The 27,039-nt window shown below is 50.7% G+C and overlaps 1 protein-coding gene across 5 annotated transcripts in view; it reads left to right on the top strand.

The window, feature by feature from the left end:
* The first annotated feature begins 60 nt into the window (after nucleotides 1–60).
* CAMKK2 (calcium/calmodulin dependent protein kinase kinase 2) overlaps nucleotides 61–27,039 on the top strand; it is a 56,341-nt gene continuing 29,362 nt past the window's right edge. For all 5 annotated transcript variants that reach the window (XM_017872090.1, XM_017872093.1, XM_017872092.1 and 2 more), the window contains exons 1-5: nucleotides 61–200; nucleotides 21,246–21,775; nucleotides 23,309–23,356; nucleotides 24,677–24,730; nucleotides 25,494–25,545. In XM_017872090.1, the coding sequence (XP_017727579.1) occupies nucleotides 21,305–21,775; nucleotides 23,309–23,356; nucleotides 24,677–24,730; nucleotides 25,494–25,545 (625 nt within the window). In that variant the 5' untranslated portion in view covers nucleotides 61–200; nucleotides 21,246–21,304. The remainder of the gene's footprint in view (nucleotides 201–21,245; nucleotides 21,776–23,308; nucleotides 23,357–24,676; nucleotides 24,731–25,493; nucleotides 25,546–27,039) is intronic.

Here is a 27,039-nt window from a genome sequence, read left to right on the forward strand (position 1 = left end):
GCCGTGGCCAATCCCCGCGCTGCCCGGGGCGGTGTCGCGCCCAAGCCGAGCTGGGCGGCTCCTCCCGCCTCCGCCCCCCGCGCGCCCGCCTCCCGGGCAGAGGAGAGGAGCGCGCGGCCGTGCAGAACAAGCTGAGCTGAGCCGAGCCGAGCCGAGCCGGGGGCGCAGAGCGCGGGAGGCAGCGGCGGCGTGGAGCCCAGGTGAGCTGGCGGTAGCCGGGCCCGGGGCAAGGGACGCAGCCGCCGCGGCCCCGGGCGCCCGCTCCGTTTCCCTCTCGAGGTGGGGGACCGCGCCGGAATGGCACACAAAGCCCCGAGGCTGGCCTGGGGCTCCCAACACTGAGGGACCCCACGTGCGCCTCCCCACGCCCCGCCACGTGGAGGGACACGGTCCCCGACACCCCTTCCCCGGTGTCCTCGGGGCGCCGTGGGCCTCGGGATGGCCTCCTCAGCTGGGCCGCGCCCTGTCCGGGTGGCAGGGGCGGTCCTGGAGTTTGGAACCGCTGTCACTGGGGGCCGGGTCCGTCAGGGTTCGTGGAGGCGGCCTAGGCCCACCCCCTCGCGTTTGACAGGTGGGGAAATCTGGAGCGCTCCGGGGAAGAGAAGACCAGCGGACTTTGAGCACCCCCACCCCGCAGCCTGCCTGTCTCGGGGCAAACCCAGGCCCTGGTGGCTTGGACACCAGGTGGCAGGACCCTAGGCCAGCAGTTGTGGGGACCTAGGGGACCTTTGGCTGTCTTCGGTCTGCCCTTTGACCACCCCCACCGCACCTCTTGTCTCAGCCGGAGCCTCACAGGCTTGGTCCTTCTGACCTAAATTCACCTCGGGGTTGCAGTATGCTGTGAATGCGGAGAGGCGTCCGCCTGACTCTCAGGGACGCTGGACCCAGCCCCTCTCAGCATTGGGGCTCGGTGCCTGGGGTGCCACCCGATCCAGCCTTGAGCTTTTCCTGGCTTTCCCCCAGCCCCTGCACCGCCTAGCTGGGGAAGTGGGGTGCTTTCACAGCTCTGCCAGTCTGCCCCCCTGGCTGCTCTCACTTGGTGCTGGACAGGATGCAGCTCAGCCCCTCCAGCCTCCCCCAGAAGGTTGAGCTTTGGGGAGGGCGTCTCAGTGCTGTCAGCAAGAGAGGGATACCTGGCCTCCAGACGGGACCTGCAGCGTCCATCTCCCTACAGGCAACTTTTGCCTTCCCCAGCCTGGTGTTTAGAGTCCCCACGCAGGGGATAGAAACTTCAGGGGTCCTAGAGCTGTGCTGCCGTTTACCACTCCCCCTCCCCTAGTTCTGCCCCAGAGGAGAGAGAAGAGGATGGCTTTATATCCCCATAAGCTCCTTTGTTCCTTGGAGGAGGCGGGGCTGCAACAAGGGGAGGGCTTTGGGGAGTTAGCCACCCTCTTCCCTAATCACCCCACAAAAACATGCAGTTTCAGAATAAATAGTGTACATGCCATGCAAATGCAGCTTTAGGGCAAGCCCCAGATACCCCTTCCAGACTGATGCTCATATACCCTTCCTATAGAGGAAGCAGGCATTGATGATGAGGATGCAAAACGTATTTTTGTAATGAAGAGTAATAGCCATCATTTGATGAGCCCCTAACTTGGATACTAATATTTATTTATTTTTTGAGACTGAGTCTCACTCTGTTGCCCAGAGTGGAGTGCAGTGGCATGATCTTGGCTCACTGCAACCTCTGCCTCCCGGGTTCAAGCGATTCTCATGCCTCAGCCTCCCCGGTAGCTGGGATTACAGGCACTGCCACCACGCCTGGCTAATTTTTCTATTTTTAGTAGAGAAGGGGTTTCATCATGTTGGTCAGGCTGGTCTTGAACTCCTGACCTCAAGCGATCCGCCTACCTCAGTCTCCCAAAGTGCTAGGATTACAGGCATGAACTGCCACGGCCCTGGACAATATTAATAATAACAGTAATTAATAACTAACATCTATTGAGTTCTTGCTGCCTGCCAGATTCTGTGCTATGTGTTGCATGCATTATCTCATTTAATGCCTACCAAATCCTACAAGGTAGGGAATTTTAACCCCATAGTACAGATTAGGAGATTGAGGCTTACAGAAATCCTGCAGTGTTGCTAAGATTTAGCCCCATTTTATAGAAGGGCTCAGAGAAGTTAAGTAACTTGCCCAGGGTCACACAGCCAGTGCAGGCATGTCAGGCCTTAGAACCTTTGTGCACCTGTTCTAAAGCAGAGGCCCTTGCAAGGCTGCCCTGAGCTTCTTGAGGAGCCCAGGTATTTGTTTTGTTTTGTTTATTCACTACATCCGTGTTTGCCGATGCAGCTCTATGCAGGGTCTGTAGTACTGCCCATCCTTAGATGTGGCTAGTGGGTTGGTAGCCAAATACAGTCACTAATAACAACGCACTAGTTCTCATCTGGGGGTGGTCCCACCCTCCTGGCAAGGATTTGGAAAAGTGTGGGGGTGACTTTTGGTTGTCATGATGCTAAGCACTCCTGGCTTTTAGTGTGCAGGAGCTGGGGATGCCTACTAAAGTGTCCTGTAGGCAGGCCAGGGCCACAACATAAAGAATCATCCTACCCTGGCCAGGCGTGGTGGCTCACACCCGTAATCCCAGCACTTTGGGAGGCTGAGGCAGGAGGATCACCTGAGGCCAGGAGTTCGAGACCAGCCTGGCCAACATGGTGAAACCCCGTCTCTACTAAAAATACAAAATAATTAGCTGGGAGTGGTGGCACACGCCTGTAATCCCAGCTACTCAGGAGGCTGAGACAGGAGAATTGCTTGAACTTTGAAGGCGGAGGTTGCAGTGAGCTGAAATCGTGCCATTGCACTCCAGCCTGGGGCACAGGAATGAGACTTCCTCTCAAAAAACAAACAAACAACAACAACAAAAAAAATCACCCTCCCCCAAATGCCAGCAGTGCCACTATTGAGAAACACCACAAGGAATGAGTGCTGTTGCGATGGAAGGAGCACAGGTCACTGAGGGTTCTGGAGAAATCTCCTCAGACTGGTGTGAATCTGGGAGGCTCCCTGAAGGAGGTGTCATTTGTGTAGAGCCTTGAAGGATGGGCCAGAAATGGGAGATTGGATGGGAGTAGGAGGGGAAGGGAATAGGGTGGGGTGACCTAGCAGGGAACTGTGCAGTAGCCGGGGGTTTCCTCTTTGAGAACCTCATCCTAGATGGAAGATGAGTGGCCGGGCACCACTCTCAGGGAGAGGACCAGGCCAAGTGGGGTAGGCCAAGCCTGTTTTCAAGGCATTTTGGCTCAAATTTTAACATGGGCCACAGAATTATCATTATTCTATCAACTCATTTTATGGAAGGTCTTAGAAAGGCTAATTTGCTTAGGGTCACCTGTGATCTTCTTCCCTCCCCAGGATACTTTCTTCTAGTGGTTATGGGAAACATTTCATTTCCTGATCCTGGGGATTTGGGGCAAATGCTATTTCAGATTTTCCTTTAAATCAGAGGGTCTTATATTGCTTTATTTATTTTATTTTCTTTTCCTTTTTTTTTTTTTTGAGATGGAGTTTCACTCTTGTTGCCCGAGCCAGAGTGCAATAGCATGATCTTGGCTCACTGCAACCTCCGCCTCCCAGGTTCAAGCGATTCTCCTGCCTCAGCCTCCAGAGTAGGTGGGATTACAGGTGACCGCCACCATGCCTGGCTAATTTTTTGTATTTTTAGTAGAAACGGGGTTTCACAATGTTAGCCAGGCTGATCTCAAACTCCTGACCTCAGATGATCTGCCCGCTTCAGCCTCCCAAAGTGCTGGGATTACAGGCGTGAGCCACCGTGCCAGCCTTTATTTCTTTCCTTTTTTTTAAGAGATGGGATCCTGCTCTGTTGCTCAGGGTGGAAGGCAGTGGTGCAATCATAGCTCACTGTAGCCTCCAACTCCTGGGCTCAAGTGATCCTTCTACCTCAACCTCCAGAGCAGATGGGACTACAGGTGCATGCCACCATACCTGGCTAAAATTTTATTTTCTTTATAGAAACAGGGTCTTACTATTTTGCCCAGGCTGCTCTCGAACTCGTGGACTCCAGTGATCCTCCTGCCTCAGCCTCCCAAAGTGCTGGGATTGGATTACAGTCACTGTGCCTGGCCTATTGCTATTTTTCTTCCATGTTTTGCTTTCCTATTCGCTTCTTCACTTTGGATGGGATTAGAGAAGCTGGATATGGGGTTCAGGCCGGCTGGCTGCATGGTGCTGCTACAGCCTCAGCCTTGTGTCTGTGTCTCTTTCCTGACAGTTGAGGAAGTTGCATTTCCCTTTCGAAATTGACCTTCTTTCAGGCTGTGCTTGTTACCTTACTGACCTGTTAGCAGAGATTCGTAAGGGCTTCTTTTCTTTTTAAAAAAATTGAGGAGGGCTGGGCGCGGTGGCTCACGCCTGTAATCCCAGCATTTTGGGAGGCCGAGGCAGGTAGATCACTTGAGGTTAGGAGTTCAAGATCAGGCTGGCCAACACAGTGAAACCCTGTCCCCACTAAAAATACAATAAAAATTAGTTGAGCGTGGTGGCTTGTGCCTGTAATCCCAGCCACTTGGGAGGCTGAGACAGGAGAATTGCTTGAACCCTGGAGGTGGATGTTGCAGTGAGCCAAGATCGTGCCACTGCACTCCAGCCTAGGCAACACAGCAAGATCTGTCTCAAAAGAAAAAAAAATTGAGGTGAAATTCACATAATACAAGCTTAACCATTTTATTTTATTTTATTTATTTATTTTTTGAGACAGAGTCTCTCCCTGTTGCCCAGGCTGGAGTGCAGTGGCGCGATCTCGGCTCACTGCAACCTCTGGCTCCTGGGTTCAAGCAATTCTCCTGCCTCAGCCTCCCGAGGAGCTGGGATTACAGGCACGTGACACCATGCCCAGCTAATTTTGTATTTTAGTAGAGATGGGGTTTCACCATGTTGGCCAGGATGGTCTTGATCTCCTGACCTCGTGATCCGCCTGCCTCAGCCTCCCACAGTGCTGGGATTACAGGCATGAGCCACCGCGCCCGGCCTAAACTTTACCATTTTAAAGTGAACAATTCAGTGGCATTTACTACATTTGTAATGTTGTACAACCACTACTTCTGTCTAGTTCCAGAGCATTTTCATTACCCCCAGAAGAAACCTTGTACCCATTAAACTATCACTCTCTCTTCCCAGTGCCCCGCGGCCCCTGGCAACCACCAGCCTACTTTCTGTCTCTCTGGATTTGCCTGTTTTGGACATTTCATATAAATAGAATCATGTAATATATGACTTTTGTATCTGGATTCTTTCATTCAGCATCATGCTTTCAAGACTGATCCATGCCATAGCGGCTCTCAGTGCTTCGTTCCCTGCTCCGGCCCAGTACTATTCCATTGTGTGGATGGACCGCATTTTGTGTATACATTCATCCGTTGATAGACAGTTGGGTTGTTTCCCCCATAAGGGCGTCTTAAGGCTACTTTGTCCATTCCTGTGTCTCTGTAGCTCCTCAGTTAATGAACTTCTGGGTGTAAGACTTTTTTTGTCACTCTGTTTGGAAGGAGAAGGTGATGGAAGAAAGGTTTCTTGAAATCACTCAGGAACCAGTTTCCTGACCCAAGGTTTTCAGGATTCCCTTCATTGAACCCTTACCTACCCCGCTACAAGAATCGTGGCTCCCCATTTAAACCCATTGCTGGCCAGGTGCAGTGGCTCATGCCTGTAATCCCAGCACTTTGGGAGGCCGAGGCGGGTGGATCACACTTAAGGTCAGGAGTTCAAGACCAGTCTGGCCAACATAGTGAAACCCCCGTCTCTACTAAAAATATGAAAATTAGCTGGGCGTGGTGACGCACGCCTGTAATCCCAGCTGCTCTGGAGGCTGAGGCAGGAGAATTGCTTGAACCCGGGAGACGGAGGCTGCAGTGAGCCAAGATCAGTGTGACTGCTTTCTAGCCTAGGTGACAGAGTGAGACTTTGTGTCAAAAACACACACACATACACACAAACAACAATAACAAAACAAACCTATTGCCTCTTGGATCAATTCAGGGTCATTTCATTACAAGCATGATTTTTCAGGGACAGTCTTGATTTTATTCAGTTCCATTCCTTTCAGTTATGATGATTTTTTGTTCGTTTTTGAGATGGGGCCTCACTCGGTCGCCCAGGCTGGAGTGCAGGGGTGCCATCATGGCTCACTGCAGCCTCAACCTCCCAGGCTCAAGAGATCCTCCTGTCTGAGCCTCCTGAATAGCTGGGACTACAGCCCTGTGCCACCATGCCTGGCTAATATTTTTAATTTTTTTGTAGAGACAGGGTCTTGCTTTGCTGTCCAGGCTGGTCTCGAACTCTTGGGCTCAAGTTATCCTTCTGCCTTGGCCTCCAAAAGTGCTGGGATTACAGTTGTCCACCATTGCAACTGGCCATGTTTTGTTAAATGTAGGTCCCCATGTGATTTTGTTAGTATTTTTTCCAGGTAAGTAAATCCACAAAGTAGAGATTTTGTGAGACTTTTTTCCAGGTAAGTAAATCCACAAAGTAGAGAAAATCAGACAGATAGTGCCATGGCCCTGTGGCCATAAGTGGAGTCAGCCCAGTCTGTCCTGATAGCTTTGCCAGGAATACTGGCCAAGAAAGCAGAAATGGAAAGCTGGCCTGAGAGGAAGCCCAGCAGAGATCAGCTCCTGCACCCTTCCATGTTGCAGATGAGGGAGGCGGAGTGCAGAAAGGAAGGGAGGAGGTGACCTTTGTGGAACAATTACCTTGAGCCACACTGTGTACTAGGGACTTCCACAGAGAAGATCGACTCGATAGCCACCTTCTAGATAGGTCTGGCTGGCACCATTTCACAGATGAGAAAATCAAGGCTCAAGGTCCTCTGGGATCTGTATCCTTTCCTGATGCACCTTCTCTTCCTGAGGTCTCAGGCCTCCCTTGGCTCCCCGCCACCCCCCTTCCTTTTTTTTTTAAAGGCAAGGTCTTACTCTGTCCCTCAGGCTAGAGTATGGTGGCATGATCTCAGCTCATTGCAACCTCTGCTCCCGGATCCAAGTGATTCTCATGCCTCAACCCTCCGAGTAGCTGGAATTACAGGCATGTCCCATCACGCCTGGCTAATTTTTGTATTTTTAGTAGAGATGAGGTTTCACCATGTAGGCCAGGCTGGTCTTGAACTCCTGACCTCAGGTGATCTGCCTGCCTTGGTCTCCCAAAGTGCTGAGATTACAGGCGTGAACCACCGTGCCCAGCTTTGGCTTCTTATCCTGGCAAATTATGCTCGTTTTCTGATGGAGTGGAGTCCACCTTCCCCTGGGAGGTTATGGGATGGAAAGCATTTCTGAATAGTTTTGGACTCTGAGAAATAAGATTTAGAATTATTATTTGTTTTCTTCCCTGATTGGACCCTTTTCTCAACAAAACCAAAATAATAATAATAAACAAGACATCTTTAAAATGATGTGAGTTCTGTTAGATTTTGTAGGGCAGACCCCTGGCTCCTGCTTTCCCCGTCAGGGATGTTACTGATGAAAATGGGAAAGGGATTATTTTTGCTGCCAGTGTTTTCGGTTTCAGTCATGTTTGTAGTATTGCCACTGAAGTTTTTTTTTTTTTTTCAATTATGAAACATTTTAAGCATAGAGAAAAGCCAAAGTTTTGCTTTGTTTTTTTGGACTGGCTCACTTTTTGGAAACCTGGAAGGAGGCCCAGGAGGTGATGGAAATGGGCAGAGTGGGGCGTCCCGGCTCTGCAACCTCGACCCTTCCCCCAGCCTGCTCTTTTGGTTGCGGTAGGGTGGGGTGGTGGTGCTGGTGACAAACTATGCCCTGGGGAACTGAGAAATGCTGGGACTTGGTTCCTGTCCCCCGAGAAGCTCCCAGGTGAGTGGTCTTGGAGCCTTTTGGAAAAGATGAACAATTCTGACATCCTTTCCCTTTTGAAAGGAATGAAAGAAAATGAGAAGATTCTGGTGTGCCCCACCCCACCCCACCCCATCCTGAAAGCTGCTGAGCAACTATTTTATGTTGCCTCTTTTATCCTGGTGGCTTCTGTAAATAGTTGAGAGATGGCAGTTGCAGAGATAAAAATGCTAATCCCAACCTGGAAAAGAGAGAGGGACGGTGGTCCTTGGAGGAAAGGGGGGTGGGAGTCGGTGGGGAGGCCAAGGTGTTGCCCCTCTGCCCACGTGGCTTAGGCATGAGGCAGGAACCCAGTGGGTGGGGAAGGAGCATTGTGGGTGGTGCCTGAGAGAAGCTTCTGTTAGAGAAGTTTAAATGGGGAACTAGTGTTTTGCGGGGGCCAGGGTGCAGGAGGGAGAACACACTCCCCTTTTTGTTTTTGAAATGTGCTTTGGGGTGTTGCCTTCAAGGCTTCTGGCAGAGAAATATTTTATTTAGGTTCATCCCGGACAGTTCTGCCCTCTGGGTCCAGGTGTGGGGACATTGGGCCCTGCACAGCTGCAGAGCTGGCCGCCTGCGTTCTTCTTGTCCCTCAGCTGAGGAGGCTTACAGCTAGATTTAGCATGATGTCCAAAAGGTGGGGAGGAGGGAGGGAGAGGGGCCGTGGGTGGCCCAGGCACCGATGCCTGTGGGTTTCGAGCTGGCCCTGTCCATCTCTGATTTGCCAAGAGCATGTTGGAGTAGAAGTCTTTTTCTTGTTCATCACAAACTGAAATTCCAGTTGTTTTCCAACCTCTTCCTTTGGTTCAGTGAAAGATTGGGAGGGATGCAGTGGGGGAAGAGGAAGGAAGGAAGATGGTTTCTACACTTTATTTCCAAATACCTCCCTCCCCCAAACACATACCCAAACTCACCCACACATTCATAACTTCCTCACACTTCAAGGCTGGGGCTACCTGTGCACACCTGGCTTTATTTTTATTTTTTAAATTTAAAATTTTTCGAGACAGAGCAATTCTGTGTTGCTCGGGCTGGAATGCAATGGTGCAATCACAGCTCAGTACAGTCCCAACCTCCTCGCCTCAAGGGATCCTCCCACCTCAGCCTCCCACAGAGCTGGGACCACAGGTGTGCAGCACCACCCTTGGCTAATTTTTAAGTTTTTTTTTTTTTTTTTTTTGTGGCGATGGGGTCTTGCTATGTTGCCCAAGTGGGTCTCGAATCCTGGCCTCAAGCAATCTTCCTGCCTCGGCCTCCCAAAGCACTAGCATTACAGGCGTGAGCCACCACCGTGCGTGGCTCACACCTTGCTTTAGATGCCTGACTGCGTGACTAGGGCCATTCTTTCAATGATATTTCATTATTGACTGAGTAACAGCTGCCTAAGAGCTCTTAAGACAGTTGGCCCTGGCGAGCAGCAAGACAGGGGAGCTGCTTACTCTGTGAGCATCCAGGGCCGCAGGGGTCACTGGGCTGCGGGGCAGGCCACCTGGATCTCCTCCTAGTCCAACTGCGAGCCTGCCGGGCTGCCTGGATGAGGTCATCTCAACTTCTCTGAGTCTCAGTGACTCCATCTGCAGCCTCTGTTGCGTTGATTGCAAAAGCCATGTGAGAATGTGCTCTTATGACACATGGAAGCAAGGATGTGAAATGATATGCATACGCTATTTTTAATTTTGTAAAATGTGATGCATATGGACAAGGGCTAGAGGGGAAGATGAAGAGTTAGCATGGTGGGATTAGAGATTTAAGATATTTTGTTTTAAAATAAATTGAAACCGGCTAGGCACAGTGGCTCATGCCTATAATCCCAGCACTTTGGGAGACCAAGGCAGGTAGATCACTTGAGCCCAGGGGTTTGAGACCAGCCTGGGCAACATGGCAAAACCCCATCTCTACAGAAAATACAAAAAATTAGCCAAGTGTGGTGGTGTGTGCCTGTAGTCCCAGATACTGGGAAGGTAAGCGGGGAGGATCACCTGAGCCCAGGAGTTCAAGACTGCAGTGAGCTATGAGTGTACCACTGCACTCCAGCCTGGGCAATAGAGTGAGACCATGTCCTGGCCCCCGCACCCCCCAGAAAAGGAAACCAGTGGAGGGCCTTGAATTCAATAACTGCCAAAGTTCTTTCTTGGCAACAGCTTTTATGTAGTGAGCATTCACGCTTGTGCCCTCCTGAAGCACTCAATAGCTGGATGATTGTAGGCAAACTGGCCAGGCTCCCTGTGCCTCAGTTTCCTCACTGGTGGAACAGGGATAATAGCAGGACCTATTTAGCCAGGCCTAAATAGTGGTGTGCACCTGTAGTTGCAGCTACTTGGAGGCTGAGGTGGGAGGAATGCTTGAGCCCGGGAGATCAAGGCTGCAGTGAGCCAAGATTGTGCCACTGTACTCCAGCCTGGGTGACAGAGTGAGACCCTGTCTCAACCAAACTAAACCAAATCAAACGGTATCTATAACTCATAAGGTGGTTGTGACAATTAAATGAGATGACACAGGCTTAGAAGAGTGTCAAGCACTCAAGAAGGCTAGCCATTAGTATCACTGCATCTGCAACAATGCGATTCTTGTGTTGAAAATGCCAGTTTCTTCTCCTCTCCCTGTTCATCAGCCCTTCCCTGCCCCATCCTTGATGTTTTAAGATTAAAAGAAAGAAGCAAAGTAGTGTTGGAAGTGTGGTTTCTGCCTGTCAAGGTGAAGGCTGTCCAGGTTGCCAGAGGCCTGGTAGCTGCCTGGCAGTTTGGCCTGGATGAGAGTCCTGGGGTGCAGGGAGACAGCAGCTTCCCTGTCAATCAGCTTTGTCATTTGTAAGTCAGGGCCTTTAATGAGGGAAAACTAATCACGAAATAGCTTAAGCAAAAATGGAAATATGTTGGCTCATATAGTTAAAAACTGAGGTATGTGAGCTTCAGGCATGGCTGAATCCAGGTGCCTAAACAGTGTCTTCAACCTCAGCTCTTTTCCATCCATGACCTCTCTTCTCTCTTCTTAGACTTCATTCTGAGGCAGGGTTCTCCCCAGCCCCTGGTAGCTTTAGGAATAGATCCTCTGAGCTCTGGGTTCAACAGAAAGGACATTCTTTTCAACACTTCCACAAAATCACAGAATAAGACCCAATAGACTGACTTGGGTCACACATTTACTCTTTTTTTTTTTTTTTTTTTTGAGATGGAGTCTCACTCTGTTGCCCAGGTTGGAGTGCAGTGGCACGATCTCGGCTCACTGCAACCTCTACCTCCTGGGTTCATGCTATTCTCCTGCCTCAGCCTCCCGAGTGGCTGGGACTACAGGTGCCCACCACCATGCCTGGCTAATTTTTTGGTATTTCTTGTAGAGCTGGGGTTTCACCGTGTTAGCCAGGATGGTCTCAATCTCCTGACCTCGGGATCCGCCCGTCTCGGCCTCCCAAAGTGCTGGGATTACAGGCGTGCGCCACCGTACCTGGCCTAATTTTTTTTTTTTTTTTTTTGAGATGGAGTCTCGCTCTGTCACCCAGGCTGGAGTGCAGTGGCTGGATCTCAGCTCACTGCAAGCTCCGCCTCCCGGGTTTGTGCCATTCTCCTGCCTCAGCCTCCCGAGTAGCTGGGACTACAGGCGCCCGCCACCTCGCCTGGCTAGTTTTTTGTATTTTTTAGTAGAGACAGGGTTTCACTGTGTTAGCCAGGATGGTCTTGATCTCCTGACCTTATGATCCACCTGTCTCGGCCCCCCAAAGTGCTGGGATTACAGGCTTGAGCCACTGCGCCCGGCCCCAATTTTTGTATTTTTAGTAGAGAGGGAGTTTCACCATGTTGGCTAGGCTGGTCTCGAACTCCTGGCCTCAAGTGATCCATCTGCCTCAGCCTCCCAAGGTGCTGGGTTTACAGGCGTGAACTACTGTGCCCGGCCTCACATCTACTCTTGAGTTACTCATTTGACTACAGCAATTGGTACCCAGCTGGCCAGGCTTGAGTCACATGCGAATCTCTGAAGCTGACGGTGGGGTCAACCCTGCAGGGCCACCTCTCACATGGAGGGATGGCTTCCCGGACATAAATTGGGCTGCTGTTATCAGACTAAAGAAACGTCAACTCTAGGTCAGCTAAAGAAAGCTTCTGACCTTCTGAGTGGCCTTGGGACAGAAGAAATCAACAACTTCTAGCCAGTATTTACTGAGTGCAAGCAGTGTCCTAAAGGTTCTAGGCCCGGGAATTTAGCTGTAAACAAGGAGGGCAAAGCCACAGCTCTCATGAGTTCACCATGTCCATGTCTCTGTGCCCAAATCCTGTGCATTTCTCCTCCAAGCACTTCGAGACCCTGTACCTTCGCTCTCATCTCTCTCAAACATAGGTCGAGGTCCCAGGAAGGCAGAGGAATGGGCTGCGTGCTCCCCCTTGTTAGAGATTTTGACCCAGCCTGGACTTTATTCAGGACGCGATATGTGGACATGGCAAGGCTATGCCTGTAATTGTTGGCCCCTTCCTGAAAAACTCAGCCCGTCCGGGTGCGGTGATTCACGCCTGTAATCCCAACACTCTGGGAGGCCAAGGCAGGTGGATCACTTGAAGTCAGAAGTTTGGGACCAGCCTGGGCAGCATGATGAAACCCTGTCTCCACCAAAAAAATACAAAAATTAGCTGGGCATGAGATGTGGGCCCAGGGAAGGGCATGGCCCGTGGCAGGCAGCCTGTCCTCAGCTTCGGGGAGGCACTGGGGAGTGGTGAGGACTGTGGCGTGCCGGCCAGTGTGTCCACTCCCCAGAGCTGCAGCGAGTGGTTGCCAAGATAGAACACAGGCCCAGTGCTATCAGTGTGCAGTTCTTCAAGGGAATCTGTAAATTTGCACTTTTATCTGAAACCTCCTGGCTCTGAAATGTTGGCATCTCATTCAAATCATTATTTATTTATTTAGCGACAGGATCTCATTCTGCCACCCAGGCTGGAGTGCAGTGGTGCAGTCATAGTTCACTGCAGCCTCCAACTCCTGGGCTCAAGCCATCCTCCCACCTCAACCTCCTGAGTAGCTGGGACTGCAGGTGTGAGCTACCATGCCCAACTAATTTAAAAAATTTTTTTTTTAGAGATGGGGTTTCACTATGTTGCCCAGGCTGATCTTGAACTCTTAGCATCAAGTCATCCTCCCACCTTGGTCTCCCAGAGTGCTGGGATTACGGCCATGAGCCACCTCTCCTTCAAGGAGCTTTAAACCTGGTGTAAGGCCACTATATCGGTGGCCAGATGTCACCCAGGAGTCACCATTTGCAACGTTTTTGTTCTAGGGACTATGATGGGGACGGGGTCTCTGAAGCCTGAGATGTCTCTATTGCCATCCGACAAGGGAGGGCCTTTGTTTTTGCGGACCCAGTTGTTTCAGTGGCCCCAAACTAAAGAGCACCGAAGAAGAGCCGGTTGTAACAGTTGGTGTCACAATCTGATAACCCTGCTTAGCTGGGCTAGGGCCCTGGATCTGGAATGTTCCAGCACCTCCTCCGCAGATGCAGCCGAGCCTCTCGGGTCTCCCCCTCGAGCTTTGGGAAACGCCTCAGAGTCTGTGGCCTCCAAGGCGGCCGGCTCCTCCGAACCCCACTGGTTGGGTGGGGTGGTGTATTATCTTCCTAGAGAAGCCGTGACCAAGTCCCACACGCTGGGCAGCTTAAACAACAGAGGTATTAGGCAGGGTGTGGTGGCTTACGCCTATAATCCCAGAACTTTGGGAGGCTGAGGCGGGTGGATCACCTGAGGTCAGTAGTTCGAGACCAGCCTGACCAACATGGTGAAACCCTGTCTCCACTAAAAATACAAAAATTAGCCAGACGTAGTGGTAGATGCCTGTAATCCCAACAACTCAGGAGGCTGAGGCAGGAGAATCGCTTGAACTTGGGAGGCGGAGGTTGCAGTGAGCCGAAATTGCGCCATTGCACTCCAGCCTGGGGGACAGAGCAAGACTTCGTCATAAAAAACAAAACAAAACAAAACAAAAACGAAGATCTATTCTGTCAGTTCTGGAGGCCAGAAGTCTGGGATCAAGCCTTGGCAGGGTTGGTCCCTTCCGAGGGCTCTGAGGGGAATCTGTCCCAGGCCTCTCTCCCGGCTGCTAGTGGCTGTTGATAATCTTTGATGCTCCTTGGCCTCCAGAAGGAGCACCATCTCCGCCTCCGCCTCCGCCTCCTCGTGGCCTTCCCCCTCCGTGCTGCCAGGCTGTGTGTCTACCTTTCCCCTTTATTGGACTAGGCCTGTTGGACTGGGGCCCACCCTAATGACCTCATTTTAACTTCATAATCTCTGTAAAGACCTGTCTCCAAATAGGGCCACATGCTGAGGTCCTGAGGGTTAGAACTGCCACATAACTTTTTTGGGGGACACAGTTCAACTCACAGCAGGGTCCGAGCCCTGTCCCTGTGGCATTGCCCTGGGCCGCCCTCGGCTCTCGTCATCATCATCCACTTCCCACAAAGCCCTGGCCCCTTCCAGCCCCTCCTCCCCCACTTCGTTCCTGCTCCAGGGCTCCAGACCCAGGGAACTTGTTTCTGTTGCCTCCACTCTCCCGCCTCTTTTCCACAGGGGGCCTTCTCAGAAGCCGTTTCCCCTGCTGGGAACAAGTTCCTGCTCCCTTAGTACCTGCTCACCCTGTAGGTCTCAGCCTAATAGACATTCACCAAGAGGGACCTTCTTTCACCCCCGCCTCCCTTCAAATCTAAAGTCGTCCCCTCTGGTATTCTCTTGGCTCACATCCTGGTCTTCTGCCCCAGTCTGTGCTTGTGGATTCACTTGGGCCCTACTTTTTCTTTTTCAAGATGGAGTCTCACTTTGTCACCCAGGCTGCAGTGCAGTGGTGCAATCTTGGCTCACCAACCTCTGCCTCCTGGGCTCAAGGGATTCTCCGGACTCAGCCTCTCAAGTAGTTGGGATTGCAGGTGCCTGCCACCACACCTGGCTAAGTTTTGTATTTTTAGTAGAGACGGGGTTTCACCATGTTGACCAGGCTGGTCTTGAACTCGTGACCTCAGGTGATTCACCTGCCTCAGCTTCCCAAAGTGCTGGGATTCCAGGCGTGAGCTACCGCGCCCAGCCTTGTGCACCTACTTTTAAATGTTGGTCCCCCTCACTGGACTGTCAGTCCCCTTGAGGGCAAAAACCACATCTGTTTTGTTTATCCAGCACATGATCATTGCTTTATGATTACTAGATGAAAGAACAAATGAACGAATGCATTTCCTTGAGGACCTCCGTGGGCCTCAGTTTCCCCATGTGAGACAGGGTGTGGCTGGCTGAGCCCATTTTCCCAGGGAGGACATTGATGCCCCGGGCAGGACATCGTCCGTGGCCTTGGCAGGATCCTCGGAGCTGTTTTGGGTCTTTTTGTTGTGCTTGGAATGAGGCAACCTCAGGGGAGCCTGCACAGGTGTGTCTGGGCTTGGGAGCACCTCCTTGGCACCCACTGGCAGCTTGCCGCACAGGAGGTAGCGGACACAGGTTGGAAACAGCCCCTAGGAAATGAGAAGGTGTTTCCTGGAGGCCTGCACCACTCAGCTTCCTGGCAGAGGAAGGAGCATTTCCCTCATCCTGGCCCAGGTCCCGGGTCCATCTGCTCCAGGAAGGCTTTGGTGGCTCGTGATGAGCTGCCCCGTGAGAGGGAACAGGGTAGAGGCACGGCCTTGGGGGATGGCCTCTGCCTGGATTTCATGGGAAAGGATGCAGGGCCAGGGCTGACATTTTGTCAAATTCAAGCAACTTTGCAAAAAAGTCCTCTCACTCTCCACCCCCTGGAATCGAATGCTTCACTGTCCTTCCCTGGCAGAGGGCCTGTCCTGTGAGGGTTACATGGCCAGGCGATTAGCTTGGTGCTGAATGCTTGATGAGAGCTCAGTTGAATATTAGCCGTTGCTGTTTCCAGGCTAAACTATTGTCTTTTTGCATGATTTCTTTCTTCTGCACAGAGTGTTGGTAGCTTTCATCAGGTCTTTGTAGGGTCTGTGACCTCCAAACCATTCAGGACACTGGCCTAGACTCTGTAGGTGTCTGTGAGGCAAGAAGCCCCTGGATGCATCTCTTCCTGTCAGAGCCTGCGGCACTGAGGCCTGTGTCCCCAGGGCTCCTCTCTGCTGAGCTCTGGGGTTTCACGCCTGCCCTGCCAGCGCCGAGGTCCCTGCCCTGGGTCTGAGCCATCTCTCCTCTCCATCCTCCTCCAGACCGCAAAGGCCGAGACTCCATCAGAGCTGTGAGGGAGGCCCGGGCCAGATGCCAGCTTGCCAAGGAGGCCGATTAAAAACAGCCTTGCCGGGGGCAGATGCCTGGGTGCCCTTGGCCTGGTGTAGACTTCGATAAGCAATTGTTTTCCTGTTGGTGAGAAAAAAAAAATCTCCTTTGACTTTCCCAGGCACTGCTGGGCCTCATTTTCTTCTCAGGAACTCTTGCAGCCCTGTCAGAGGCAGCTCTAGGATGGGGAGAGACTGGGGACGCAGGCCGGGCTGAGAGACACACTTAAGAGCAGACCAGCTTGCTTGGACATCAGTCCTCGTGGGAACATTCCGGAGCATAGGCTACCTACCAGAGCAGGCCGTGGGCATCTGTATTAGTCCGTTTTCACGCTGCTGATAAAGACATACCTGAGACTGGACAAATTACAACATAAAGAGGTTTAACTGGACTTATAGTTCCACGTGGCTGGGGAAGCACCACAATCATGGCGGAAGGCAAGGAGGAGCAAGTCCCGTCTTACATGGACGGCAGCAGGCAGAGAGAATGAGGAAGACGCAAAAGCGGAACCCCCTGATAAAACCATCAGATCTCGTGAGACTTACTACCACGAGAACAGTATGGGGGTAACTGCCACCATGATTCAATTATCTCCCACTGGGTCCCTCCCACAACACATGGGAATTATGGGAGTACAATTCAAGATGAGATTTGGGAGGGGACACAGAGTCAAACCATATCAGCATCCAACAGGTATTTGTTGAAGTAATAGTTTTTGAGCACTTAACCACGTGCCGGGCATGATTATGAGTGCTTGGTTCATCTAATCCTATGACTATGGGATGGGCACCAACTTTACAGGATGTCAGTGACCTTAGGCTGTTGAGCTTGAGGGGATCTGAGTTTCCTCTTCTAAGAGATAAGGATCGTGAAAAGGAGAAGTCAAGTAGCAGCAGCTAGGGCCACAGAGAAATAGCGAACTTGAGTTGTATTCTCTCGTTGATGGGGAAGCTGAGACAGACAGATTTGATGATTTCTTTCTCAGATCAGTAAGGGGGAATGGGGGACAGAGAAATAGGAGATAAGACCAACTGCTCCCCTCTCCTGACCTCCTGCCCCATCTGATCCCGTAGCATCCTAGGCCTTATCATCATAACTCCAATCATGGTTACAGGTATTTTCTTTCCTTTAAAGTTTTTTTTTTTTTAGACGGAGTCTCACTCTTACCCAGGCTGGAGTACGGTGGTGCAATCTCATCTCACTGCAACCTCTGGCTCCCGGGTTCGAGTGATTCTCCTGCCTCAGCCTCCTGAGTAGCTGGGACTACAGTACCCACCACCACGCCTGGCTAATTTTTGCATTTTTAGTAGTGATGGGGTTTCACCATATTGGCCAGGCTGGTCTGGAACTCCTAACCTCAAATGATCTGCCCACCATGGCCTCCCAAGGTGTTGGGATTACAGGTGTGAACCACTGCACCTGGCCTGAATGTGACTATTCTAGATACTTTATGTAACTGCAATCTTACAACACTTGTCCTTTAGTATCTGGCTTGTTTCACTTAGCGTATGTCTTCACAGTTCGTCTGTGTTGTAGCATGAGTCAGAGTTTCCTTCTTTATTGTGGCTGTATAGTATTCTGTTGTATGGCTCTGCCACGTTTTGTTTATTCATTCATCTATTGATGGACACTTGGCTATACCTTTTGGCTATTGTTAATGATGTTGCTATGAGCATTAGTGTACAAGTATTTGTTTGAATCCCTGCTTTCACTTCTTTTGGGTCTATACCTAGGAGAGGAATTGCTGGTTATATGATAACTCTACGTTTAACTTTTTGGGGAGCCAGCAGGCTGCCTTATTGTAGTTTGAATTTGCAGTTCTCTTACTATGAGGTTGAACATCTTGCCACATGATTGGACTCTTTGGCGTTCTCTTACCACACACTCTGTGTGCATGAGTCAGGCCCGTGTCAGGGCTGCGACGCTGGGTTTTTCCCTTTTGTCTTTCCTGTTGGGCTTTTCCTGCCGCATGCCTGGCATAGTAGCTATTCCATCAGTTCTTCTGAAAGGACCGTTCCGAGAGCACTGAGGGACAGTTTCTGCCTCTCAGCCAGACCCTCCAGGGAGCTCTGGCTTTCTGCTGTCTGTACCTTCCTCTCTGTTACCCCACTACCACCCAATGTCATTGGAGATACCATTTTATTCATTCATAAAATCTCTACTGAGCCCCCACTGTTTTCCTGGGACATCTAGAGAGGTCCTTTTTTTTTTCTTTTTTTTTTCTTTTTTTTTTTCTTTTTTGAGACGGAGTTTCCCTCTGTTGCCAGGCTGGAGTGCAGTGGCGCAACTTCAGCTCACTGCAACCTCCGCCTCCCGGGTTCAAGCGATTCTCCTGCCTCAGCCTCCCGAGTAGCTGGGATTATAGGCATGTGCCACTACACCTGGCTAATTTTTGTATTTTTAGTAGAGACGGGGTTTCACCATGTTGGCCAGGCTGGTCCAGAGAGACCCTTTGTGATGTGGGTGACTAGCACGAAGTGGCCATCATCCGCAGGTGTCTGTCCACAAATGTACTCCCTGAATTCCAGCGGTACCTGTGACATTTGTCCAGCAGAATTTGTCAAACATGTTAACCAAAGGTTAATGTTCTGTCCCAGAGATGGTAAGAATTGACAGCCTAAGGGGATGTGTTAATCTTTTTTTATTTTATTTTTATTTATTTATTTATTTATTTTGAGACCCGGAGTCCGCTCCGTTCACCCAGGCTGGAGTGGCAGTGGCCGGATCTCAGCTCACTGGCAAAGCTCTGCCTCCCCCGGGGTTCACCGCCTTCTCCTGGCCTGCCTCTGGTAGGTAGCTGGGACTACAGGCGTCTGCACCTCGGCCCGCTAGTTTTTATTTTTTAGTACGAGACGGGTTCACGTGTTTAGCCAGGGATGTCTCGATCCCCTGACCTCGTGGATCCGGCCCGTCTCGGGCCTCCCAAAGTGCTGGGATTACAGGCTTGAGCCCCCTATTTTATTTTTGAGACGAGTCTCGGTTCAGTCCCCCAGCCTGGAGTGCAGTGGTGCGATTCGGCTCAGTCCACGCAAGCCTCCACTGTCAGTTCAAGTGATTTCTCTCCAGCCTCCTGGAGTAGCTGGGGATACGGCGCCCACCACCATTGCCCAGCTAATTTTGTATTGTTTGTTTTGTTTTGTTTTGTTTTTTGAGACGGGAGTCTCACTCGTCGCCGGGGCTGGAGTGCATGCGGATCTCAGCTCACTTGCAAGCTCCGCCTCCCGGGTTCACGCCATTCTCCTGCCTCAGGCCTCCCGAGTAGCTGGGACTACAGCGCCCGCACCTCGCCGGCTAGTTTTTTGTATTTTATAGAGGACGGGGTTTCACAGGTTAAGCCCAGGGATGGTCCGATCTCCTGAACCTCATGATCCGCCCGTCTCGGCCTCCCAAAGTGCTAGGATTACAGGCTTGAGCCACCGCACCCGGCCTACTAATTTTGTATTTTTAGTAGAGATGGGTTTCACCAGGTTGGCCAGGCTGGTCTTGAACTCCTGACCTCAGGTGATCCACCTGCCTTGGCCTCCCAAAGTGCTGGGAGGATTACAGGTGTGAGCCACTGTGCCCGACCTCTCTCTTTTTGTTTTTTGAGATGGAATCCCACTCTGTCATCCAGGCTGAAGTGCAGTGGCATGATCTCGGCTCACTGCAACCTCCACCTCCCGGGTTCAAGTGATTCTCCTGCCTCAGCCTCCTGAGTAGCTGGGATTATAGATGTACATCACCACACCTGGCTAATTTTTGTATTTTTAGTAGAGATGGGGTTTCACCATGTTGGTCAGGCTGGCCTCAAAATTCTGACCTTGTGATCCACCCACCTCGGCCTTCCAAAGTGCTGGGATTACAGGCGTAAGCCACCGTGCCCAGCCTTTTTTTTTTAAAAAATGAGATAAAAGTTCATATAATATAAAATTGACCATTTTGAAGTGTATAGTTCAGTGGCATTTAGTACATTCACAATGCTGTGCAACCATTACCTCTATCTACTTTCAAAACGTTTTAGTCACTCCAAAAGGAAACCCCGTGCCCATTAAGCAGCCATTCCCCACACCCGCTAACTTCACCATTCCCATAGTCCTAGGCAGCCATTAGTCTACTTTCTGTCTCTATGGAGTTGCGTCTTCTGAAAATTTCATATAAATAGAATCATATATATGTGACCTTTTGTGACTGGCTTCCTTCAGTTAGCATAATATTTTAGAGGTTCATCCATATTGTGGCATATACTTGATTCCCCTGCAACCCTTTTTTTTTCTTTCTTTCTTTTTCGAGACAGTCTTGGTCCATTGCTCAGGCTGGAGTGCAGTATGATCTCAGCTCACTGTGACCTCTGCCTCCTGGGTTCCAGCGATTCTCCTGCCTTAGCCTCCTGAGTAGCTGGGATTACAGGCACACGCCACCATGCCTGGCTAATTTTTGTATTTTTAGTAGAGATGAGGTTTCACCATGTTGGCCAGGCTGGTCTGGAATTCCTGGACTCAAGAGATCTGCCTGCCTCAGCCTCCCAAAGTGCTGGGATTATAGGTGTGAGCCACCGTGTCCAGCCCTGACCTGCATTTTTCATGCCCAGCATTTAAAAATATTTGAAATAATTGCTAATGTGAAAAAGTGAGGCAACCTTATTAACCTCCTTAGGGCTTCTCTTGGGAAAAAACAAAGGGAAAACCAGCAATGGTAGGCCCAAATTCCTGCTGAGCAACAATTGGCTGGAAGCAGCTATCAATTCTGTAGGGGACGTGTGTGCTATATTTGGGAGTTTTCTTATACTTGTTCCTATAGGAATTGAGTTAGGAATTGTTGTCATGGTGTATGAGAAGTAGTTCCGGCTACCTGGGAGGCTGAGATGGGAGGATCACTTGAGCCTAGCAGTTCAGGGGTGCAGTGAGCGAGCGAGCGAGCGAGAGAGAGAGAGAGAGAGAGAGAGAGACCTTGTCTCAAAAAAAAAAAAAATAAATAAATAAAAGAAAGAAAATAAAAAAAATATAAGAAGATGCAGACTGTGCTTTTCTGTATAGACTCAGAGATCAGATCACACCATGTTTTGCAAGATTTTTTTAGGATGTCAACTGGAGGCAGGAATTAGACAGCCGCCTGGGCCAGGAGGAGAGGGGCTCCTTTCCTGTCCCTGCCCGTAGGAGCTGGGCCGGCTGACCCTTTCTCTCTCTGCAGGTGGCTCCGCTGCCGGATGGGAGTGTCCCAGTGTGCTGGATGAAGCTGGCTCATGCACCATGTCATCATGTGTCTCTAGCCAGCCCAGCAGCAACCGGGCCGCCCCCAAGGATGAGCTGCGGGGCAGGGGCAGCAGCAGCAGCCAAAGCCAGAAGCCCTGTGAGGCCCTGCGGGGCCTCTCATCCTTGAGCATTCACCTGGGCATGGAGTCCTTCATTGTGGTCACCGAGTGTGAGCCGGGCTGTGCTGTGGACCTTGGCTTGGCCCTGGACCGGTCCCTGGAGGCCGATGGCCAAGAGGTCCCCCTTGACACCTCCGGGTCCCAGGCCCGACCCCACCTCTCCGGTCGCAAGCTTTCTCTGCAAGAGCGGTCCCAGGGTGGGCTGGCAGCCGGCGGCAGCCTGGGCATGAACGGACGCTGCATCTGCCCGTCCCTGACCTACTCGCCCATCAGCTCCCCTCAGTCCTCGCCTCGGCTGCCCCGGCGGCCGACAGTGGAGTCTCACCATGTCTCCATCACGGGTATGCAGGTGCGTGAGCCAGTGGTGAGCCAGGTCCTAGGGGTCCCCGGTGCCCTTCCCTGCCCCCAGCAGGGTCTCTGTGGAAGGTTGGGCTCCCCCAGAAGGATTTGAGTGCCACAGTTGACCTAGGACTTGACTCCAGGGAAGCTGGGGGGTGGCTGGGGCCAAAGAGGGGCCCTAGGGGGGTTGTGAATCAGCATGGGGAAGGGAAGGCGGTCAGCAAAGGGTAGGTTATGGAGCCGGTTACCAGTGTGGAGTGTAGGCCGCTGGGACTTGTTCCTTCGTGGGGGGGGCCCTGGGAAACAGCACAGAACAGCAGCCTCAGAGTCATCCCGCCAGGGGCGAGGGAGCTGGGTGAGGGCTGCTCCCTCCTATACTCATGGGTGAGGGCTGCTGGGTTGGGTGAGTGTGACCCTCTAGGGGTGTGGACAGAGCAGCTGCAGGGCCTGAGGGAGCCTCCAGCAGAGACTGAGGTGTGGGCGAAGGTGTGATGGAATGAGGTGGGTCACTGAGAGCCTGGCGACAACCCGCCTGGCCGAGCATGCGTTGGCACCAGGCACTGGGTTCAGCATTTCCTGTGCATTTCTCACAGGACCCTTACCGTAAACCCTGGGGGGGTAGATTAGAACTCAGATCCCCACCAGGGTTCACAGGGCCCTGTGTGTCTGACCCTTTCCCACCCCTCCTTGCCATTCTGCTGCCAGGTCCCTAAGCTCCCTCTGTTCCTGCCTTCGCATTCCTTGGAATCCAAGCTCTTGCCCGCCTGGGGTCTTTATTCTCGCTGTTCCTTCTGATTGGAACCACCTCCCCCACCACCCCACGCCAACTTTGTAAGGTCTATTCCGTCTAATGTCCAAGTCTCAACTCCAGTATCACCTCCTCCAAAAGGCTCCCCGGGCTACCTTCCCTAAAGCACCCTCCAGCCTCTCTCTGCCCCATGGCCCTATTTGCTTTCCTTTATAACATTCGTCAGCATCTGATTATCTGTGTGTTGGTTTAGTTGTTTATTGCCTATCTCCACCCAGCCAGACGTAAGCTCCATAGGATTATTTCATCCACCCCCACACCCTATCCCATCCCCAGAGCCTAGCACAGTACCTGGTGCATAGTAGGAGCCCAAAAATATTTGTTGAAGGAATGAATGAATTTAATCGGAAGAAGGCCCAACTTCAGAATGTCTTTCTAAAGGGGCTTTTTAATTGTTGTTGTTGTTGAGACGGAGGGTTGCTCTGTCACCCAGGCTGGAGTGCAGTTGCATGATTTTGGCTCACTGCAACTTCTGCCTTCTGGGTTCAAGCTATTCTCCTGCCTCAGCCTCACGAGTAGCTGGGACTACAGGTGTGCACCACCACGCCTGGTTAATTTTTATATTATTAATAGAGACGAGATTTCACCATGTTGGCCAGGCTGGTCTGGAACTCCTGAACTCAAGTGATCCTCCCGCTTTGGCCCCCTGAAGGGCTTACAGGCATGAGGCACCACGCCTGGCTTCTAGTTGCAAACTTAAAATTCATTTTCCACGCGTCTCTGCTTACTCTCTAGGACTGTGTGCAGCTGAATCAGTATACCCTGAAGGATGAAATTGGAAAGGTAAATATCCCTGGAGCCAGGCTGGCTTTCTGCATTCACTGGGGGCGTTCAGATACTGTAGAGGGAATGGGATAAAGCTCGGAGCAGGAGAGGAGGCTTTGAAGGCGAGGTTGGTGGAAAGGGTTTTGTCATTAATGATCTAGGTTTTTGGTTTAGTTTTGTTTTCTTGTATCTTAAAATTAAATATGTTTCTGCAGAAGCTCAGAAAGCTTCCAAAGAAATTCCATATCACCTTGGTGATAGTTATATCCCCATTACAGTTGGGGTTTTGTCTCACCCTGAGGTACTCTGATATCTAGTTTTGCTTTTGTTTTAGCCAATGAGGGGGGAGGTATCATTACCATGGTCAAACATCTGAATGCCAATAGAAAACAAGTAAGTAATATAAAGGAGTGAGGCATGCCAGCTGTAAGGTAGTAGGGAGTGGTAAGGACTGTGGCAAACCATCAACATATGGAAATGAGGGCTACATATAGCTAGATCTTTCCATTTTTTCAAAAGCAACTAGGAATCTTGATTTTTTTTGAGACAGGATCTTGCTCTGTCACCAAGCCTGGAGTGCAGTGGTGCAATCTCGGCTCACTGCAACCTCTGCCTCCTGGGCTTAAGTGATTCTCCTGCCTCAGCCTCCCAAGTAGTTGGGACTACAGGTGTGCACCACCACACCTGGCTAATTTTTGTAATTTTTGTAGAGACAGGGTTTCCCTATGTTGCCCAGGCTGTTCTTAAACCTGACCCCAAGTGATCTGCCCACCTCGGCCTCCCAAAGTGCTGGGATTACAGGTGTAAGTCACCGTGCCTGGCAAGGAATATAGATTTTCATATCAGACTGTTTTACTGGTTTTTTTTTTTGAGACTGAGTTTCACTGTGTCGCCCAGGCTGGAGTGCTGTGCTACAATCTCAGCTCACTGCAGCCTCTGCTTTCCAGGTTTAAGTGATTCTCATGCCTCAGCCTCCCAAGTAGCTGGGATTACAGGTGCTTACTACCATGCCCTGGCTAATTTTTGTATTTTTAGTAGAGATGGGGTTTTGCCATGTTGGCCAGGCTGATCTCGAACTCCTGACTTCAAGTGATCCGCCTGCCTTGGCCTCCCGAACTATGGGGATTACAGGTATGAGCCACTGTGCCCAGCCCAGATCTTTCCGTTTTTAAATCTTGGCAACTAATCCAAACTTTGTAAAAACCTAGGCTCCAACAAAATACAGTTGTGGGAGAGATTTGACCAATGGGCTGCCAGTTTGCAACGTCTGTATTAGGGTTCTCATTTTGCAGATCTTAACTTCTGGATAGTATGTCATGGGCATCTCCCTTTATCCAGGGCTCATATGGTGTCGTCAAGTTGGCCTACAATGAAAATGACAATACCTACTATGTGAGTATCCATATTCTCCTCCCTGCCCCCATCTTTATCCGCAGAAGAGCCTCCTTTCCAGCACTCAGCTTCCTGGAAAGTTTTCATAGCTGTTGTCCCATTTTATTCTTAGGTCATATTTATTTTATGTCTTAGGAAGGAAGTGGTATGCCCATTTTACAGATGGGAAAACAGGGAGGTGAGGGGATTGGCCCAGAAAGAGTTACTCATTCAGCAAAAGCCTTTTATGCCCTTCCTCTGAGCTGTCATCTCTGCATCCTCCATTGTACTGAGAACAAGGCAGCAGTGAGACAGATACCTGCGTGGGTGGCTTTGGAGTCAGTCCAGCATAGGTTCGAACCTGACTCTATCGTGTGCCAACCATGTGACCTTGACAAGTGATATTTCCCCATGTGTAAAACAGCTGAGCCTCAGTTTCCCCATGTGTAAAACAACCAGTCCTGCCCCTCCTTTGCCCATCGATCCAGCTCACTTGTGTTTTGATTCGATGGCAGCAAGTACCAAGGCTCATGGTTTCCCAGCTGAGAGAGGTGACCGTGAACCTCAGGAACAGCTCAGAGCTGGAGGCACCCCAGGAGTCTAGCCTCCCTACAACCCATGGCCGCTTGACCCCCTCTGGTAATGAGGGGCTCACTCTGTTGTCCTGAACCTGCCAGGGGGCCAGGAGCTTGGGCCAGCCTTGGAGTAGACGAACCCCGACTTCGCCCTCCTTCCCCTTCTCCTCCCTGCTTTAACCAGGACCTGCGGTCTTTTTTTCCTGCAGGCAATGAAGGTGCTGTCCAAAAAGAAGCTGATCCGGCAGGCCGGCTTTCCACGTGAGTTTGGCGGGCCTTTGTTCTTAGGTACAGAGGCTGAGGCAAGACAGGGCGGAGCCCCCTGGATGGGAACCATTGCATTGGGCATGGTGGCGCGTGCCTGTAGTTCCAGCTACTTGGGGGGCTGAGGCACAAGAATTGCTTGAACCTGGGAGGAGGAGTTTGCAGTGAGCCAAGATCGCGCCACTGCACTCCAGCCTGGGCGACAGAGCAAGACTCTGTCTCAAAAAATAATAAAATAAAAATATTTATTAAAGTTATATAGGTATCAAGTCAAAAAATCCAATAGAGGAAAACACTCTGGCAATTCCTCAAAAAGTTAAACATGGTATTACCATATGACTCAGTAATTTCACTCCCACTTATATATACCCAAGAGGATGGAACATCCACGTTCACACAGGAGCTTGGATGTGAATGTTCATAGCAGGTTTAGTCAAATAACTAAAAAGTGGAAACAGCACACACAGCCTCAGAGAAGGAAAAAAGTATATATGCATCCAATGGAATATTATTCAGCCCTTAAAAGTAATGAAGTACCAATTCATGACCCAACACAGAGGGGTCTTAAAAACATTACACTAAGTGAAAGAAGCCTAATGCAAAAGGTCACAAATTATGTGATTCTGTTTATGTGAAATACCCAGAGTAGGCCAATCCATAGGAGCAAAAGTAGATTTGTGATTGCTAGGGGCTCTGGGAAACAGGGGGAATGAGGGGTGAATGCTGATAGATATCAGATATATATATAGATATTTACAGAGGCATTGAAAGTGTTCTGCAGTTGGCCAGGCACGGTGGCTCATGCCTGTAATCCCAGCACTCTGGGAGGCCGAGGCAGGTGGATCACTTGAGGTCAGGAATTCAAGACCAACCTGGCCCAACATGGTGAAGCCCTGTCTCTGCTAAAAATACAAAAACTAGCCGAGTGTAGTGGTGTGTGCCTGTAATCCCAGCTACTCAGGAGGCTGAGGCAGGAGAATTGCATGAACCCAGGAGGAGGAGGTTGCAGTGATCTGAGATCATGCCACTGCACTCCAGCTTGGGTAACAGAGCAAGACTCCGTCTCAAAAAAAAAAAAAAGAAAGAAAAAAAATTATGCAATAGATAATGGTGATAGTTGCACAACCCTTGTCAATGCACTAAAAACCACTAAAATACACATTTTAAAATGGTAAAGTTAGCTGGGCGCAGTGGCTCACACCTGTAATCCTAGCACTTTGGGAGGCTGAGGTGGGTGGATCACAAGGTCAGGGGTTCAAAATCATCCTGTCCAATATGGTGAAACCCTGTGTCTACTAAAAAATACAAAACTTAGCGGGGTGTGGTGGCACGCACTTGTAAATCCCTGGCTACTTGGGAGGCTGAGGCAGGAGAATTGCTGGAACCTGGGAGATGGAGGTTGGAGTGAGCTGAGACTGCACCACTGCATTCCAGCCTGGGTGACAGAGCGAGACTCCATCTCTCAAAAAAAAAAAAAAAAAAAAAAAGGAA

This window comes from Rhinopithecus bieti, unplaced genomic scaffold (assembly GCF_001698545.2).
Source record: "Rhinopithecus bieti isolate Rb0 unplaced genomic scaffold, ASM169854v2 scaffold_6776, whole genome shotgun sequence".
NCBI classification, from domain to species: Eukaryota; Metazoa; Chordata; class Mammalia; order Primates; family Cercopithecidae; genus Rhinopithecus; species Rhinopithecus bieti.